Source organism: Suncus etruscus, chromosome 6 (assembly GCF_024139225.1).
Source record: "Suncus etruscus isolate mSunEtr1 chromosome 6, mSunEtr1.pri.cur, whole genome shotgun sequence".
NCBI lineage: Eukaryota > Metazoa > Chordata > Mammalia > Eulipotyphla > Soricidae > Suncus > Suncus etruscus.
This window is the reverse complement of record NC_064853.1, coordinates 120,249,945-120,268,369: the sequence shown is the minus strand read 5'-3', so window position 1 is coordinate 120,268,369 and position 18,425 is coordinate 120,249,945. Positions and strand designations below refer to the sequence as shown.

Sequence of the window (18,425 nt, the reverse complement as noted above, 5' to 3'; positions counted from 1 at the left end):
AGTTGCTGAACTTAGATGTCTAAGTTCCAAAGGGAAGAATGCACTCTCCATGGGACAAAACTATGATTCCTTTGACTGTTACTTAAAATTTAGAACTCCTCATTCCGCTAATCCACAGGCCAAAGGAGGAATTACACTGTTGGTTGGGGGTGATGACCTACAACTAAGAGATTATTGGACTGCTGTTCCACTATGGAGCTGAGGAAAAGCATGTCTGCAGTACAGGAGATCCTGTAGGATGTTCCCTAGTATGAGAATATTCTGTGAATTAAGTTCAATAGATAAAACTACCCCCAATGCAGGCTGGTCTACTGCTATCCCAGACCTTTCAGGAATAAAAGGGTCATTCCACTAGGCATGGAATGACTCTTACTAAGAGTCATGACCACCAGCGATGCTCACTGAAGGAAAGGGGAATTAGGACTAGAGGAAAGGGGGAGCCATAAAGACCAGTTAGTTATATTTAGCTATAAATACTAAATGAGGAGTGTACTAAATATCCTCCCTTCCTTTGATTTGGATGTTGTATTTATACAACTATATCTCATTTTTTCTCTACTCTCATGTAAGATATGAGTAGAGATCATAATTTAGGATCATGGTGTGGCTAATTTTACATCATAATGTTTACATTATGGGATAACAAAGGCATTGTCCCAGGACTTCACCACCTCTTGGAAAGGAGTTATTAAGTTTTCAGTTATACACAGGGTAATTTTATCATATAAGATGGAACTGGGACCTTATCGTTCACTTTGGAGATTTTGTTGTTTAAAGCATTGTGCTGAGGTTTGAAGTTGATAGGAGTTGGGATTTTGTAAGATTTAATATTTTGTATCAACCTGACTTGAGCCACAAGAAATCTGGTATTTTGTTAGATATTTTTTCAGGGGTGATGGTAAAGAAGTTTTGAGGTGACATCTGAATAGACTGAGTAAAACCCGACTCCTTATATCAATGTGGCTGGACTTCAGCCAATTCTTTGAAGGCCTAAATAGGACAAGACAGAGCAGTGGAGGATTCATGCTTAAGGTGTCTTTGAGTTGGGACATTGTTTTATTTCCTCTCTTGAGACCCCAATTTGTAATGGAAGACCTTCAGAATCATGTAGTAATTTACAACAATGGTTCCCTACTGGGGCAATTTTACTTGAAATTACACCATTGGCTTCCAAGTCAGCACACCCCACAGGATGTGAACACGGAGGCAGAATAGCCAAAGAAAGATTGTCAAGAGCTGCCAGAAGCTCAAAGAAGTAAGGAACAGAGTTTCCCTAGAAGTTTCTGAAGAGGGGCCGGAGCGGTGGCACAGTGGTAGAGCATTTGCCTTGCACGCGGCTAACCTCAGACGGACTGCAGTTTGATCCTCCGGAGTCCTTGAGCCTGCCAGGAGTGATTTCTGAGTGCATAGCCAGGAGTAACCCCTGAGCGTCACGGGGGGGTGGGGGGAGTGGCCCCAAACCAGTTTCTGGAGTTTCAGCAGTGCTTTCTTGTGTAATGTAAACTGTGCCACGTTATTAAAAAATGTGAACCAAAAAAAAAGTTTCTGGAGAGCAGTGAGACCCTGCCAATACCCTTTAAATTGCTGCGATGTATAGTTCGGGCACCTGACCTCCAGAATGAATCAGGAGAGTAAAGTCATAGATGTGAATACTTAAGAAAAATCTAGGGCTGGAGAAATAGCATGGAGGTAGGGTGTTTGAGTGTAGAACTAAGAGTAACCCCTGAGCGCTGCCGGGTGTGACCCAAAAACCAAACCCACCCCCAAAAATCTGGGCTGAATGAAGTGATATTACGGCAGGTCCGGCATTCTGTGGCACCGTTTTAGGGATCTCAAACTCAACTTACCTGCGGGCCGCAGGAGGCAAAGTCGGGGTGATCCTTGAGTGCAAAGTCAGTAGTAAGCCTTGAAGACTGGGGGGTGTGACCCAAACAACTAAAACAAAAGAAAGATTCCTCTAGGGCAGGGCCACAAAATGTTGTACGGAGGGCCATTTGCAGCCCGCAGCCGCAAGTTTGAGACCCCTGGATGCACCCCAAAATGTCTGTGTGCCAAGTAGAGAGGGCCTTGTCGACTTTGTGATGGCAGGTTCCAAGTGAAAGATGACACGCAACGTTGAATGAACCTTTTCCATATGGATGCATCTTAAGGGGATGGATGGTGAAGAAGCGGCCATGTCCTTCCTTTTTTCCTTCTCTTTGGCCTGGATCCGAGTGCTCCTTGGACTCCAAAAGCTCATGTGGCCCTTTGGGGGCTACCAATCCCAACTGGGGAGAACTCTGGGGGAGCCCCAATTAGGAAGCCTGGAGGCCTCGATCACGCAGGCAGCGGCCTTGGAACCGCAGCGTTGCCGTTGCCAGGGCGACGCCATTGTCGGGTGCTGGGACAACGGCTGAGAATTCCGGCGGGAAGGCGCGAGCCAGCGCACATGCGGGCAGCATGGGCAGCACGTGCGGCGGGCCCGCCGGCCCCCTGCACTTTGACGGCGCATGTGCGAGAGGCGGGGGGCGGGCGGAGCCGGCAAGCGCGCCTGTGATTGGCCGGCTGGCGGAGCGGCGGCGCTGCTGATTGGACGAGGCTGCATCCAGCACGCTGCGGATTGGACGAGGCGAGGAGGCAGTCGGCGCGCTGCTCTCTCTCTTCCCCTCTCTCTGTCTCTCCTAGGCGGGCGCGCAGGGTTCTGGGAAGCCAGGCCTGGCCCGGGGCTCAACCGAAAGGGAGGGTCGCTCGCCCGGAGCCGGCGAACAGCAAACGGCTCCAGCTCCTCAGACGGCTTCGACGTCCTTTCGCGCCTCATGGAGAGAGCCCGGCCCGAGCCGCCGCCGCCGCCGCGCCCGACGCCCAGGGCGGCTCCGCCTCGCCCGCTGCGCCCCGCGCCGCCGCCGCTACCGCCACCGCCGTCCTTCCTCGACGGCAGCGCCTTTCGGGCCGCCGCAGCCGAGCTCCCGCGGTCGCCGCCCGGCCTGTGCGCGGCCGCTCGAGGTGGAGACGCGGCGGCACGGCGCCTGCTGCAGGTGAAGACGGAGCAGGTACTGCTACTGCCGCCGCCGCCGCCGCCGCCCAGGGACGAGGGCCCCCCCGCGCTGCCCTTTGCGCATGCGCGGATGATGCCGCTCCGGCCCGACCTGCTGCTGCTGCCGCCGCCGCCGCCGCCGTCCCTGCCCCTGCCCGACGGCGCCCCCTGCAGGCCAGACCCGCACTTGCACCCGCACCCACTGCACATCAAGGCCGAGCAGCCCGAGCCGGGCCCCCGCCTGGACCTGGATCCGGTGGCAGCGCGGGGCCGCGGAGGAGACGACGACGACGACGACAAGGGCCGCTGGCAGCCGGCCGACGGATCCTCCAGCGACGACCTGGCGGAAGGCGGCGACGGCCAGGCCCGGGCCGCCCCCTGCGAAGGCGCGGCCATCAAGACCGAGCAGCCGGAGCCGGCCCCCGACGGGGAGCCCGCGCCCAATGGGCCCCTGCACGGCGGCCAGGAGGTGCTGCTGGCCCCGCTGCCGTTGCCGCCGCCGCCGCCGCCCCCGCCGGACCTCCGCATCCCGCTCACGCTCCACCCGGTGCCCCCTGGAGCTCGGATCCAGTTCCAGGCCCCGCCGCCGCCGCCCCCCGACGTGATCCGCCTGGCCAAGGTGCCCCTGGCCCCCGTGCCCATCAAGATGCAGTCCCTGCTTGAGCCCTCGGTGAAGATCGAGACCAAGGACGTCCCCCTCACTGTGCTGCCCTCCGACGCAGGTAGCCAGCCAGCCAGCCGGAGAGCCGCCGAGGAGACCCCGAGGGCCCCCGACTGCAGTCAGCAGCCACGATAGAAGCTTGTCTCGCGTCTGAAGCAAGGCCCTGTCTGCAGGCTCCCAAGCACTCAAGCACACGCATGTACACACACACACACACACACACACACACACGTCATTTGAAAACCATGTTAGAAGCTCGCGTCGAATCAAGGCCCTGCAGGCTCCCAAAGCACACGCACACACACACACACACACACACACACACACACACACACACACACACACACACACATTTTGTTTGGAAAGCCATGTTAGAAACTCAGGTCGAATCAAGGCCCTGCAAGCTCCCAAGCACGCGCGCACACACACGTGTCATTTGGAAAACCATGGTAGAAGCTCACATGGAATCAAGGCCCTGCAGGACCCCAGACACACAAGCACACACATACACACACAAGCCATTTGAAAAGCCACTTTAGAAGCTCACATCGAAGCAAGGCCCTGCAGGCTCCCAAATACACATACACACATGTGTGATTTAGAAGGCCCAGTATAAACACAGATCTGGTGAAAGTATTTTGGCCAGTTGACACAACCCTCATTTACATTCTGCAACTATTTGGACTTATTTTAATTTTGTAAAAATTTTTTATATATAAACAAATTGTCAATGTGGGGGACAGAGCGATAAAAGAGTTGTAGAGCCCTCACCTTGCACACAGCCATCCCAGGTTCTATCTCTGACATCCCATAAGGTCCCTGAACTCACCAGGAGTAATTCCTGAGTGCAGAGCTAGTAGTAACCCCTGAGCATCACCAGGTGTGGCATAACTCCCCCCGCCCCCCCCACACACAAAGGTGTTAATGTTGCTCTACCCCATACTTCCCCTATCCTGTGAACAAATGACAGTTAAAATACAGTATTAGAGTTTCAGGGAATTGAAGGGAGAAAGGATGTTTGATGACAAAAATGGTGCTAAGTAGGAAAGTTGATACTGAAATTCGAGATGATTATAAAAATATTAACATTTCTAGGAGAAAACAAGTCTTGATGTAACACTATTCTGAAAGTTAAGAACGTAGGAATATTGAAAGTGAAGTGTAGTAGCTTAGAACAATTTTTTCCACATATATGGCATGGTAACCACATATTTTTATTTCCCCCAAAGTAACGTTAAGATTTAATTCAGATAGGGGCCAGAACAGTGGCGCAAGGGTTAAGGCATCTGCCTTTCTTGCTCTAGCCTAGGACGGACCGCGGTTTGATCCCCCGGCATCCCATATGGTCCCCCAAGCCAGGAGCGATGAGCGCATAGCCAGGAGTAACCCCTGAGCATCACCAGGTTTGACCCAAAACCAAAACAACAACACAACAACAACAAAAAAGATTTGATTCAGATAGCACCCTCTGCAAATGAATGTTACATATTTCTGTTTATACTTTTTTTCTTTTGTTTTTGGGCCACATCCGATTATACTTGGGAGTTACTCCTGGTTCTGTACTCAGTAATTACTACTGCTGAGGATTTTGGGGAACTATATGGGATACCAGGAATCAAACCCTAGTTGGCTACATATAAGGAAAGAGCCCATGTACTATCACTCCAGCCCCTGCATATATATATACGTACGTACATACGTACACACACACACACACACACACACACACACACACACACACACATTGGGTTTTTGGTCACGGGTAATGACCTGGCTATGTGCTCAGAAATCACTCCTGGCTTGGAGGACCATATAGGAAGCTGGGGATCGAACCCAGGTTCATTCTGATTCAGCTGCATGTAAGGCAGATGCCCTACCGCTGTGCTATCGCTCCGCCCCCCAGCTTATATTTTTTTATATTATATTTACCAATTCTTTGCCCCAAATAATTATTTGTCCCTTTTGTTTGGGGTAGCTTTGAAGCTTTTTTCTCCCTTTGTTTTTAAAAAAGGAAAAAAAATTTATATTAAACAATTTCTTCTTTGGGATAGAATCTTTTTACATTTAGTAACCCTGATACAAAAGACAGTGTAAAACGTTGCTGTTGATAAATTATGTGAATTTAGCCAATTTCCTTTATTGTCATTTTACCTGGCATTGTGACTTAAAAGCATCACTTGTGTTGTTTTTACCACAGGACTTATGTCCAAGTTTTCAGTTCTATCTGCTTTCATAATGATTATACATGAAGATGTATAAAATATGAATATCTGTACTTGAATAGACACTACAGGTCTGTGAGTTCCTTTAATATATGTCATTATAAAAATTGATTTTCCCCTACCCCCATATGAAGTGAACAACAAAGAGTAAACATTATGGAGTTCGTTTAAGCATATCCCACATGTCTATAGTACCGATTTAGGTATAGGAAGTGTCTGGTTCATTCTTGACTACTATTTAATTTAAACTAGATATTGTATTGTAAGAGAGAGGATTGAGAAATCATTTCTTATTAAGGCATTGATGGGTAGCCATAGGAATTTCAAGTGTAATGCCTCTCTATGATTCTCCAACATGTCCTTTAAATATATATTATCCACTGTTTGGATTAGATTAGTCATTATTCCTATCCCCTAGTAATAGAATAATTTTTTGTTCGGGGGCCACACCCAGTGATGCTCAGAGGTTATTCCTGACTACATACTCAGGAAACTCCTAGTGATACTTGTGGGGACAATATAGGGATGCCATGGATCAAACTCAGGTTGGCTGCAGAAAGGCACTTGGTGATGTTCAAGGGTTACTCCTGGTTCTGTACGCAGAAATCAATACCTGGAAATGCTCAGAGGGACTATTATGAGATGCTGGGGATAGAACCTGGCTCAGTTGCATGGAAGGCAAACACCCTCCCCACTGTGCTATCACTCCAACTTCTCATTTCTTTTTTTTAAACTTAGTTATGCAGATTTTTAAGGTGATAAGAACCACGTATAGAGTAGGTAGGGGGTTGTTTGTGCAAATTTAAATGTCCCATCCTACCTGCTGTATATGGCTCTGACCCCATTAATAGAATAATTTTAAAGAAAAATTCAAGTAGTAATTGTTGTAAGTTATTAAAATGCTCAAACATAATAAGTCAACAATTTGCTGGGTTTCAGCATTATCACTGACACAATATCTTCAGCAGTATTATTCTTCTGGGCAGTAAGGTTTATTCTAAGTTAAAGCTTAGAATTTCAAGGTCAGGGATATGAGGAATTCTGGAATACGAGCAGTTCCTTGAAGTGGTTCTTTTCTCCAGATAATTATGAAATAAATATACATGATGATGCACTTCATTTTTAGTGTTATGTATGTGGCACGTTAATTTAATTTCTTCATTTATGTTACATAGGAATACCAGATACTCCCTTCAGTAAGGACAGAAATGGTCACGTGAAGCGACCCATGAATGCGTTTATGGTTTGGGCAAGAATCCACCGGCCAGCATTAGCCAAAGCTAACCCAGCTGCCAACAATGCAGAAATCAGTGTCCAGCTCGGCTTAGAGTGGAACAAACTTAGTGAAGAACAAAAGAAACCTTATTATGATGAAGCGCAAAAGATTAAAGAAAAGCACAGAGAGGAATTTCCTGGTAATCAAAACACACAATCTCTTCCTAATTTGTTTTCTTAGATAAAGATTCATTTAGTTGGCATTGGAAGACATATATATATATATGTATGTATATATATATATATGTCATTATAAAAATTGACTTCCCCCTAACCCCATATGATGTGAACAACAAAGAGTAATGGCTGATATTAATGGTTGATATAATGCTGAACATACTTCCCTTAAGTAGAACCAAGTAGAAGCTTCTCTTGGTCTACTTGGCTTTGTTTACAAGTGCAGATAAAAACAGTAAAAGTAAAGATCTGCGATTCTAGGCTATAATTTGCAAATAAACTAGCTGCCAAAGTAATAAAATCAGAACAGAAAAAACATATGTGCATACTTACAGACAGATTTCTGGAATTAGCACCATTGTCTCATATATTTAATTGATTGGTAGTTGTCAGAACATAATTCTGCAGCTGATTTCCTATTCTCATAGTGATCTGATTAGAAACAATTCAAGTCCTCCCCCAGAAGAGAGGGCACTAAGGTTATGTTTACAGGTAAATGCGTAGTGAATGGCCAGCTTGAATGAGTAGAGTGGGTAGAGAATTTTTTGTTCTTCTCTGATGTATGAATGGCCAGGTATTGGGGACAGGGGTGATCAACAGCAGAGATGATCAAAAGCCAGTCATCCTTTCACACAGTGGTAACAATTGTCATCCCTCCATTCTCCTGGCTCTGGGAGGATTATCTGTGGTTATTGCCATGTCTTTAATCCTGATTTAGGCATAGAAATAATATCTGGTTCATTTTGACCATTTAATTATAAAATAGAGATAGTATTGTGTGTGAGATAGAGACAGAGATCAATCCTTACTACGCATTGATATGTAGCCATAGGCATTTCAAACTTAATACCTCTCTCTGATTCCCAAACAGATTCAATGGGTATTTCTCTGTATAAGATAACTGACCTGTGCTTCCTGTGACTGTTACAACGTAGGGCTGTAATTAGGAACAATATGGCTAGGTTGCTAACAGAAATTAGTATTGACTTGGAAAGAAACTTTACACAGGGGTTTCTCAATGTTTTACCCACTGTGGCCCCATTTTTATTATATTTCCTTCTCTGATCCCCCTTAATAGTTTTCTCCCCACTGTCTTGTGCTGTGCCCCACCCCTTTGTGTGATTTTCACCTTCTTGCCCTCTGCAATATTCTGGGACCCTGCAGGGAACCAGTGACCTCAGATAGAGAAACACAGATTTAAATCACCTTTTTGGGGGTTGATTGTGTGTGTATGTGTATGTGTGTGTGTGTGTGTGTGTGTGTGTGTGTGTGTGTGTGTGTGTGTGTGTGTGTGTGTGTTTGGATCACATTCAGCTGTGCTTCTGGCTACAGCTGTGTTCTGGCATCACTTCTATCAGGGGTTGGGACCATATGAGTTCTGGAGATCAAACCCAGACCGGCTGTGTCCAAGGCAGTGTCCTACCTACCTGCTGTACTCTCTCGACTTTTTTTTTTCCTTTTGGGACATACCTGACTGTACTCAGGGAACCATATGGAATGCCTGAGGTTGAACCCAGGTCATCTGCATACAAGACAAGCACCCTATCGGCTGTACTATCTCTCTGGCCCCAGACCTCACTTGTTTTGTTTTCGGTGTTTTTTTTTTTTAGGGGGTAGGGGCACTTGGTGATGTTCAGGGGTTACTCCTGGCTCTGCATTCAGAAATCAATACCTGGCAATGCTCAGGGGGACTATTATGAGATATTGGGGGTAGAACTCAGGTCAGCTGCATGGAAGGCAAACACCCTCCCCACTGTGCTATCACTCCAACTACTCATTTATTTTTTTAAACTTAAAATTATGAAGATTTTAAGGTAAAAGAACCATGTATAGATTAATTTGGGGTGTTGTGTGTGCAGATTTAAATAGTATATCTTCTTCTATAGGATGGGTTTACCAGCCTCGTCCAGGAAAGCGAAAACGCTTTCCTTTAAGTGTTTCCAATGTGTTTCCTGGTACCACACAGAATATTGTCTCTACAAATCCTACAACAATCTACCCGTACCGCTCACCTACCTACTCTGTGGTGATTCCCAGCCTACAGAACACCATCACTCAGCCAGTTGGTGAGTTATTTTACTGTCAGTTACTTATTTTTTATGATCTGTGTGAAAAATTGCACCTCTCAAGTTGTGTTTGTTCACTTAAGAAGTTAAAACATGGGGGCCAGAGAGATAGCATGAAGGCAGGGCATCTACCTTGCATGCAGGACAGTGGTTCGAATCCCAGCATCCCATATAATCCCCCAAGTCTGCCAGGAGCGATTTTTGAGCATAGAGCCAGGAGTAACCCCTGAGCGCTGCCGGTGTGACCCAAAACACAAAAGCGAAAACAAAAACAAACAAAAAAAAAAGAAGTTAAAACATGGGGCCAGAGCAGTGGCGCAAACAGTAAGACATCTGCCTTGCATGTGCTAGCCTAGGATGGATCACAGTTTGATCCCCCAGCATCCCATATGGCCCCAAGCCAGGAGCGATTTCTGAGCGCCTAGCCAGGAATAACCCCTGAGTGTCACTGGGTGTGCCCCCCCAAAAAAAGAAGTTAAAACATACACAAAAGTAGAATCAAAATGGATTAAAGATCTTGATGTCAGAACTGAAATAATAAGGTACATAGAGGAAAATGTAGGCAGAACACTCCATGACACTGAAGCTAAAGGCATCTTCAAGGATGAAACCCACTGGACAAGAAAGTGAAAGCAAAGATAAACAAATAGTACTACACTAAGCTCAAACTTCTGCACCTCAAAGGAAGCAGTGACTAAAATGCAAAGACACAGCATGGGAGAAACTATTCACCCAATACCTATTTGATAAGGGGTTAATATCTAAGATTAAAAAAGCACTGGAGGGGCTGGAGCGGAGCACAGAGCAGTAAGTTGTCTGCCTTGTTGGCGCTAGCCTAGGAAGGACCGTGGTTCAATCCCCTGGCATCCCATATAGCCCTCAAGCCAGGAGCGATTTCTGAGTGCATAGCTAGGAGTAACCCCTGAGTGTCACCGGGTGTGGCCCCCCAAAAAACAAACAAAAAAGCACTGGAGAACTCAGCAAGAAAAAACAATCTAATCCCATCCAAAACTAAACAGACATTATCTCGAAGAAATACAAATGGCCAAAAGGTACATGAAAAGGGGCTGGAGAGATTAGCATGGAGGTAAGGCAAATGCCTTTCATGCAGAATGTCGGTGGTTCAAATCCCGGCATCCCATATGGTCCCCTAAGCCTGCCAGGAGCTATTTCTGAGCATAGAGCCAGGAGTACTGCCAGGTGTGACCCTCCTCAAAAAAAAAAAAAAAAGTACATGAAAAAATGGTCCACATCACTTATCATCAGGAAGATAAATAAAAACAATGAGATATCTCACATTTTAGAGACTGGCATACTTCACAAAGAACAAGAACAACTGGTGCTGGCACAGATGGCAGGGAAAAAGGGACTCTCATGTGCTGGGAATGCAAATTAGTCCAGCCTTTTTGGGAAAACTATGGATACTCCCCAAAAGACTAGAAATTGAACTTCCTTGTGACCCAGCAATACCACTTCTAGGGATATACCTTAAGAACATAAAAACCCAGTTCAGAAAACCCCTCTGCATTCCTATGTTCATTGTAGCTATTTACAATAGTCAGAAACGGAAACAACCCAAGTGACTGAGAACAGATGAGTGTCTAAAGAATTGGGACTGGAGAGATAGTATGGAGGTAAGGTGATTGCCTTTCATGCAGGATGTGGTTCAAATCCCGGCATCCCATATGGTTCCCCGTGCCTGCCAGGGGCGATTTCTGAGCATAGAGCCAGGAGTAACCCCTGAGCACTGCCGGGTGTGACCCAAAAACAAAAACAAAAAGAAACTATGGTACATCTCCACAATGAAATACTATGCAGCGGTTAGGAAAAATTAAGTCATGAAATTTGCTCATACATGGATGGATTTGGGTAGTATTAGACTGAATGGAATGAGTCAGAAATAGAGGGATAGACATAGAATAATCTCACGTATTTATAGGATCTAAGGAAAATAAAAGATAGTGTGGTGGGGTGGGGCCGAAGTGGTGATACTAGAGGTAAGATATCTGCCTTGCCAGCGCTAGTCTAGAACGGACTACATTTGGATCCCCTGGCATCCCATGTGGTCCCCCCCAAGCCAGGAGCGATTTCTGAGCACATATCCAGGAGTAACCCCTGGATTATTGGTCAACGGGTGTGACCCAAAAAAAAACAAACAGAATGATAGTGTGGTGGGCCAGCGTGATAGCACAGCAATAGGGTGTTTGCCTTGCATGTGGCTGACCCAGGATAGACCTGGTTTCGATCCCTGGTGTCACATATGATTTCTCTAGCCAGGAGCTATTTCTGAGCTTATAGCCAGGAGTAACACCTAAGCATCACCACATGTGGCCCAAAAACAAACAAAGAGCCCCAAAAAAGTATAGTGTGGTAATAATATCCAGGAACAATAAAGAGAAGAGCCAGGAGGACCATTTCATGGTAGGAATTTTGCTACAAATAGTGGAGCAGTCTGTGCTGCAGACGTGTTAGCGTCCCTAAGCAAAAACCAGATAAATTTCTACTGGAATGAGCGGGTACATGAGGCAGACGAATATGAAATATGAAAATGAAATAAATGAGACCACACAAAATGCATTTGTATGGGGACCCTCGTCCAAGGGATGAGAGATAAATTTACTTTTCAGCTGATGACATTTATAAGCACAAACTTTGGTATGCAAGGTGTCCTCAGGGAGAACAAAGAGCAGGAGAGCAGTACAATGGGGAAACAAGCCTAAAATCTACATATCAAAACGACTATCCTATAGGTAAGAAAGACCCTTGTTGGAGGGCAGTGAAACAAAAGCTAGAGATGTTTTTGGTTTAGCAAAAAGCAGGTTTTTCAAGAAACCAGGAGGAGAGAGACAGAAATATTTATGATGTTTATGTAGTTGCCGGAAAATAGATTTTAGGGGGGACGGAAATTAATTGTTTACCATCATAGAGCTAGACTCAGAAAAACAAGCTGCTGGCGCCAGGTTATCCGAACTAGCCAGCAGGGAACTTTTGGCGGGTTTTTGGTACTGACATTTCTTTGTCTGTAGGAAAGCTGAGGCTGGATTTCTATAGTGTCCAAATAAAAATAAAATGTAATGTTACAGCCATGTTGGAATTACCGCCAATAATCCATGCAAAGGGTCAAATGATTGACTTCTGAGCGGGTCTTTTGGCAAATAATTCTTTGGGAGGAAGGCACTGCACCAGGAAAGGAAAAAGCCACTCTGGTGCGTGCTTTCTTTAAGTGGGGGGTAACAAGTCTGGGCAGGGAAGGGTCCACTATGACAATGATAGTTGGAAAGGATCACTCGGGATAATAACTGGGTGTTGGACAGAGATAAAGTGATATGCACAGTGCCCTCATTAACAGTGCAAATCACAGTATCTAAAAAGGAAAAAAGGGGGCCGGAGAGATAGCATGGAGGTAAGGTATTTGCCTTGCATGCAGAAGGTCGGTGGTTCAAATCTTGCATCCCATATGGTCTCCTGAGCCTGCCTGGAGTGATTTCTGAGCATAGAGCCAGGAGTAACCCCTGAGCGCTGCTGGGTATGACCCAAAAACCAAAACCAGAAAGAAAATAATAAAATAAAAAAATAAAAAGGATAAAAGGGTATATATATATATATATATATATATATATATATATATATATATATATATATATGTAATAAGGAAAGAGAGAGAGGAGAGAGAGAGAGAAAAAGAGAGAGAGAAGAGGGAGAGAGAGGAAAGAGAGGAGGGAGAGAGAGGAGGGAGAGAGATTAATGCCTCCCCCAGAAGGGGGAGGGTGGGAGGGAAACCAGAGGTGGTGGGAAAAGCTCCCGGATGAAGGGTGGTGTACATTGTAAGACTGCAACTCAGTCATAAACAACTTTGTAATCACAGTGTTTAAGTTACAAAGAAAAAGGAGGTAAAGTGGGCTAGAGTGATAGTACAGTAGGGAGGGCACTTGCATGCAGTTGACCCTGGTTTGACTCCTGGAACTCCTGAGGGTCCCTTGAGCACTGCTAGGAGCGATCCTTGAATGCAAAGCCATGAGTGAGCCCTGCGCACCATCAAGTGTGGCCCCCAGCCTCCCTCCAAATTAAAATGCCAAAAAATATCAAGAAAAATCAAGTGAAAACATTATATTGGAGGTGGAAATATTACAGTGCACATCCAAGCATTTAATTTGCCAGAGCAGCAAGTTTTCCATGCATAAAACTTCAACTATTTGTCACAGGTCAGGATAAACCCATAATATTAGTAGCTAATGTAGGAAATGACTGAGATAATTTAATAGGAAATAGGAGTGTTTCCTTTTTACTGTCAGCATAAAAACATGTCTTGCTAAGGGGAATAAGGCATAATTGTCCTGGAATTCAGTGGTGAAAACTGATCGGTTAAACCAGTTTTTCTACTCCAGAAGAACAGTGCAAGTCATATCTTTTCTGCAAGATATTGGTTTGTTGCTTTATATATTCCTAGCTTTCTCCTTTGTATGGTTATTTGTAATATCCCTGTCCATTGCCTTTAAGAACCCCAAACTGGAGCCAGTAGGTAATACAACAGGTAGGGCATTTGCCTTGCACATGGCTGACCCAGGTTTGATCCTTGTCATCCCATTTCCTCCCTTAAGCCCACCAGGAGTGATTCCTGAGAAAAGAGCCAGGAATAACCTCTGAGCACTGCTAGATGTGGCCTAAAAGCCCTCCCCACCTCAAAACCCCCAAACTGAAAATCTTCTCATAACTTATTACAAAACTGTCATTGATTAATTCTCCCAGCATTTTTCATTTAACCATCTCATTTAACCATTTCTCCTGGGAGAAATTTATTCCTCACCATTAGCTGTCATGCCCCAAACCATTCCCCTTTAGCCAGTGTTCACTAGCTCAGATTCTACTTCCTGAGGAAGTCCTAACAGAGATGCAGACTCTCCTTTCGGGGCTCAGCACCTCACCTCCCTTCACTGTTAGGTTCTGTCTCCTCTGTCCAGTCCTTCAACCTTGGTTTAATGCAGTAGTTAATGTGCCCTGTTTTGTTTGCTGTATGGATTCTGTTTTCATAGCCGGCTTCTCATTACCCCCTTTCCCAACCTCCCCCTTCTTTCTGCTTCTACCCACTGTGAAATGTGATAAATTTTCTTAGGAGTGGTATTTTTTTAGGCAACTGGCATTTGGTATAAGATATTTTATGAAATTTTGAGCAAAATATGGGACAAGTAGAAAGTGAAAAATTTTCAGAGCCAGAGTGTAGTGCAGCTGGTAAGGTGCTATGCTTCTCTTGCACATGACCAGCCTGGATTCAATTCATGGCACCCTTATATGGTTCCCCTCAAGCTCACCAGAAGTGATTTCTAAGTACTGAGCCATGAGAAAACCCTGAGTGCTGCCTAGTATGCCCCACCCAATTATTTTTTTTTGTTTTGTTTTTTCTGGGTCATACCTGGCAGTGCTCAGGGGTTACTCCTGGCTATATGCTCAGAAATCGCTCCTAGCAGGCTTGGGGGACCATATGGGATGCTAGGATTTGAACCACCATCCTTCTGCATGTAAGGCAAACATCCTGCCTCCATGCTATCTCTCCGGCCCCAGCCAATTATTTTTGTTTTGTTTTGTTTTGTTTTCTTTGGGCCACACTCGGTGATGTTCAGGGGTTACTCCTGGCTATGTGCTCAGAAATCGATCCTAGCTTGGGAGACCATATGGGATACCAGGAGATCTAACCACGATTTGTCCTAGGCTAGCGCCAGCAAGGCAGATACCTTACCGCTCCATGCCACCGCTCTGGTTCCATCCCCCAATTATTTTTTTTTATGTGAAAGATTTTCTCTAATGTTGTTAGTTTCTGCCTCCAAGATATGATATATGTAAGTATGATAGAAAGCATTTCAGAGCCATATACAAGTGTAATCAAATAGAAGGCAAGGTAATAGGACAGTTTGTTTGCTTTTCAAAAAAAAGTATTCGATTTCTAGTGTTATTAAAAATTCCTAAAAAGAATTCCTTTATTGTGTCACAGATCACAGAGATCCTTATTTTCATAATTTGAGAATTGTTTTGTTAAATATATCTTGCTAATGATAAGGTTAATCTACCAATTTAAAAAAAATCTGTTTTACTGTCTAGTCCTCCATCTTGGAAATTTTCCTTCTTTTTCTGCTTTCCTTCCTTCCATGCCTCTTTATTTCCTTCCTTTTTCCTTCTTCATTCTCCCTTAATTCTTTTTTCTCTACCATCCTAACTTTCTTCTGTCCTTCCTTCCATACATCCTTATTTCCTTCTTTATTCCCTTCCTTTCTTCATGCAAAGCATGAGCTCAGCCTATGGATCTCTCTCTCTCTCGCCCCCAAATATGTTATTTTCATTTGTTCTTGTCATCATGGCATGATATTATATGGAATTCTTCTTGATTTCATATTCTTCATCACATAGAATTGATAAGCAATTATTTTAGATATCTCTAGGAAGCCTTTCTCTCTCTCTTTCTTTCTTTCTTTCTTTCTTTCTTTCTTTCTTTCTTTCTTTCTTTCTTTCTTTCTTTCTTTCTTTCTTTCTTTCTTTCTTTCTCTCTCTCTTTCTTTCTTTCCCTTTCTCTCTTCCTTCCTTCCTTCCCTCCTTTCCTCCTTCCTTCCTTCCTTCCTTCCTTCCTTCCTTCCTTCCTTCCTTCCTTCTTCCTTCCTTCCTTTCTTCCTTCCTTCCTTCCTTCCTCCTTCCTTCCTTCCTTCCTTCTTCCTTCCTTCCTTCCACCTTCCTCCTTCCTTCCTTTTTTTTTCAGGCCACACGGGCTACTCCTGGCTATGCACTCAGAAATCACTCCTGGCTTGGGGGACCATATGGGATGCTGGGGGATAGAACCATGGTCTAGAACCACGGTCTGTCCTAGGTTAGCGTGTGCAAGGCAAATGCCCTATCACTTGTGCCACTGCTCTGGCCTTGGAAACCATACTTTTAATCACTTAATAGCTGCTTATGTGAATTGCTTTATTGGGGGGTTGCCAAATGCTCCGAGATTATTCCTGGCTTTGTACTCAAGAATTATTCTTGGTGAGGCACAGAGGACCATATTGGGTGACAGGGATCTAACTAACCTGATCAGCCTCATGCAAGGCAAGCACCCTACCTATCGTGCTACTAATCTAGCTTCCATATAAGGGAATTTTTATGTCTTCCCTTTCAAAGTTATTTTTTATCAAATTATTGTTTTATTTAACAATTTATATATTATGCTTTTTATACATAGCACAGTGATTTTATTTATTTCTAACTTTTTAAAATTTTCCTCAATGCAAGAATACAGAGTAAGGGGGCCAGAGCAATAGCACAGCAGTAGGGCGTTTGCCTTGTAAGCAGCTTACCCAGGACAGACGGTGGTTCGAATCTCGGCATCCCATATGGTCCCCCTTGCCTGCCAGGAGTGATTTCTGAGCACAGAGCGAGGAGTAACCCCTGAGCACCGCCCCCCCAAAAGAATACAGAGTTAGGGGAGTTAAGCTATTAACTTTTACAGAAGCCATATCTCTCTGGTTTCTCAGCACTTCCTATACCATATGTTGTACAGATACACCAGCCTGGTAGGATAGAGAATAGGTAACCTTGTTGTCTTCCCACAGGCCCATATTCAGTAACTAGTTTGTGTTGACTCACTGACACTTCTCCAGCAAAGACAGCATGTTTCCACATTGTCCAGTTTTTTCCTTACTTAAACTTTGAGTTTCTCTGCAGTTCTAATGCTAATGCCCACTTCAATCCATATTTATTATTTATTTTGTTTTTTTTTATGAAATCCTAAGGTGAACATACCCCCAAATCATATTATATTTATTTATTTACTTAAGCAACACATTTTATTTATTTTTATTTTGGGCCAAACCTGGTGCTGCTTAGAAGTTACTCCTGGCTCTGATCTCAGGAATCTCCCCTGCCTATGCTCAGGTGACCATATGTGGTGCCAGGGAGTGACCCTCGGTCAGCCATTTGCAAGGCAGTGCCCTACCCACTATACTATATTCCCTGTTCTACTCAACTGCTTTTTAATTTATTTCATTTATTCATAGAAATATATAGGTGAGGCAAGTTTTTTTTTTTTTTTTGATCACACCTGGCAGTGCTCAGGGGTTACTCCTGGCACTACACTCAGAAATCGCTCTTGGCAGTCTCGGGGGGACCATATGAGGTGCTGGGATTTGAACCACCATTCTTCTGCACGCAAGGCAAATGCCCTACCTCCATGCTATCTCTCCAGCCCTGAGGCAAGTATGTTTTTATCAAAACTTATTGAGAGGGCCAGAGAGATAGCACAGCAGTAGGGTGTTTGCTTTGCACACGGCTGATCCAGAATGGACCTGTGTTGGATTCACAGCATCCCATATGGTCCCTCGTGCCTACCAGGAGAGATTTCTGAGTGCAGAGCAAGGAGTAATCCCTGAGAACTACTGGGTGTGACCCCAAAACAAAACAAAACAAAAACTTACTTAGAAAGATGTGAGGAGAGTAGAATGAGAAATACATGCTCAAGAGAGAACACAGCAAACAAAGAAACATAGAGACAAGGAGGATATATGTTCAAGAGAGAACATGGTCTTTAAGAGTGAGACATCCAAAAACACTTGGGGGTGGGGAGGAGGTTGGATTACACCCAGTGGTGCTCAGGGCTGCACTCAGGAATCACTCCTGGCAGGTGGGGGAACCATATGGGATGCCGGGGGTCAAACATGGGTCAGCTGTATGCAAGACAAATACCCGCCCTGCTGTACTAATTTTTGCCTCCCCAAAAATACTTCTTGAAGGTCTGTTGTATGCCAGGTGGATTTGGAATCTTGCAGTGACAAAATGCAAAGGGCTCTTAGGTCCAGGTAGGAAAGAGATGTAGTAATGAGAAGTGAGGAGGAGTGACGAGTTTATTCAGAATCTCACAAGTGAGGTAGGGTGATGTAAAGAGGTGATGCCTTGGAATCATGTAAGGAGGTGAGTGCAGGTCTTGGGCTGGCAGTGCCTTCTGTGATCACTGCCCAGAAAATGCCAGGCGCCTGACCTGTGTCTTTCTCTCT

The 18,425-nt window shown here is 44.9% G+C and overlaps 1 protein-coding gene across 1 annotated transcript in view; it reads left to right on the top strand.

The window, feature by feature from the left end:
* Positions 1–2,795: 2,795 nt before the first annotated feature.
* The window catches only part of SOX30 (SRY-box transcription factor 30), a 43,686-nt gene continuing 28,056 nt past the window's right edge, over positions 2,796–18,425 (top strand). Inside the window, exons 1-3 of the mRNA XM_049775700.1 lie at positions 2,796–3,735; positions 7,072–7,311; positions 9,235–9,414. Coding sequence (XP_049631657.1) covers positions 2,796–3,735; positions 7,072–7,311; positions 9,235–9,414 — 1,360 coding nt within the window. The remainder of the gene's footprint in view (positions 3,736–7,071; positions 7,312–9,234; positions 9,415–18,425) is intronic.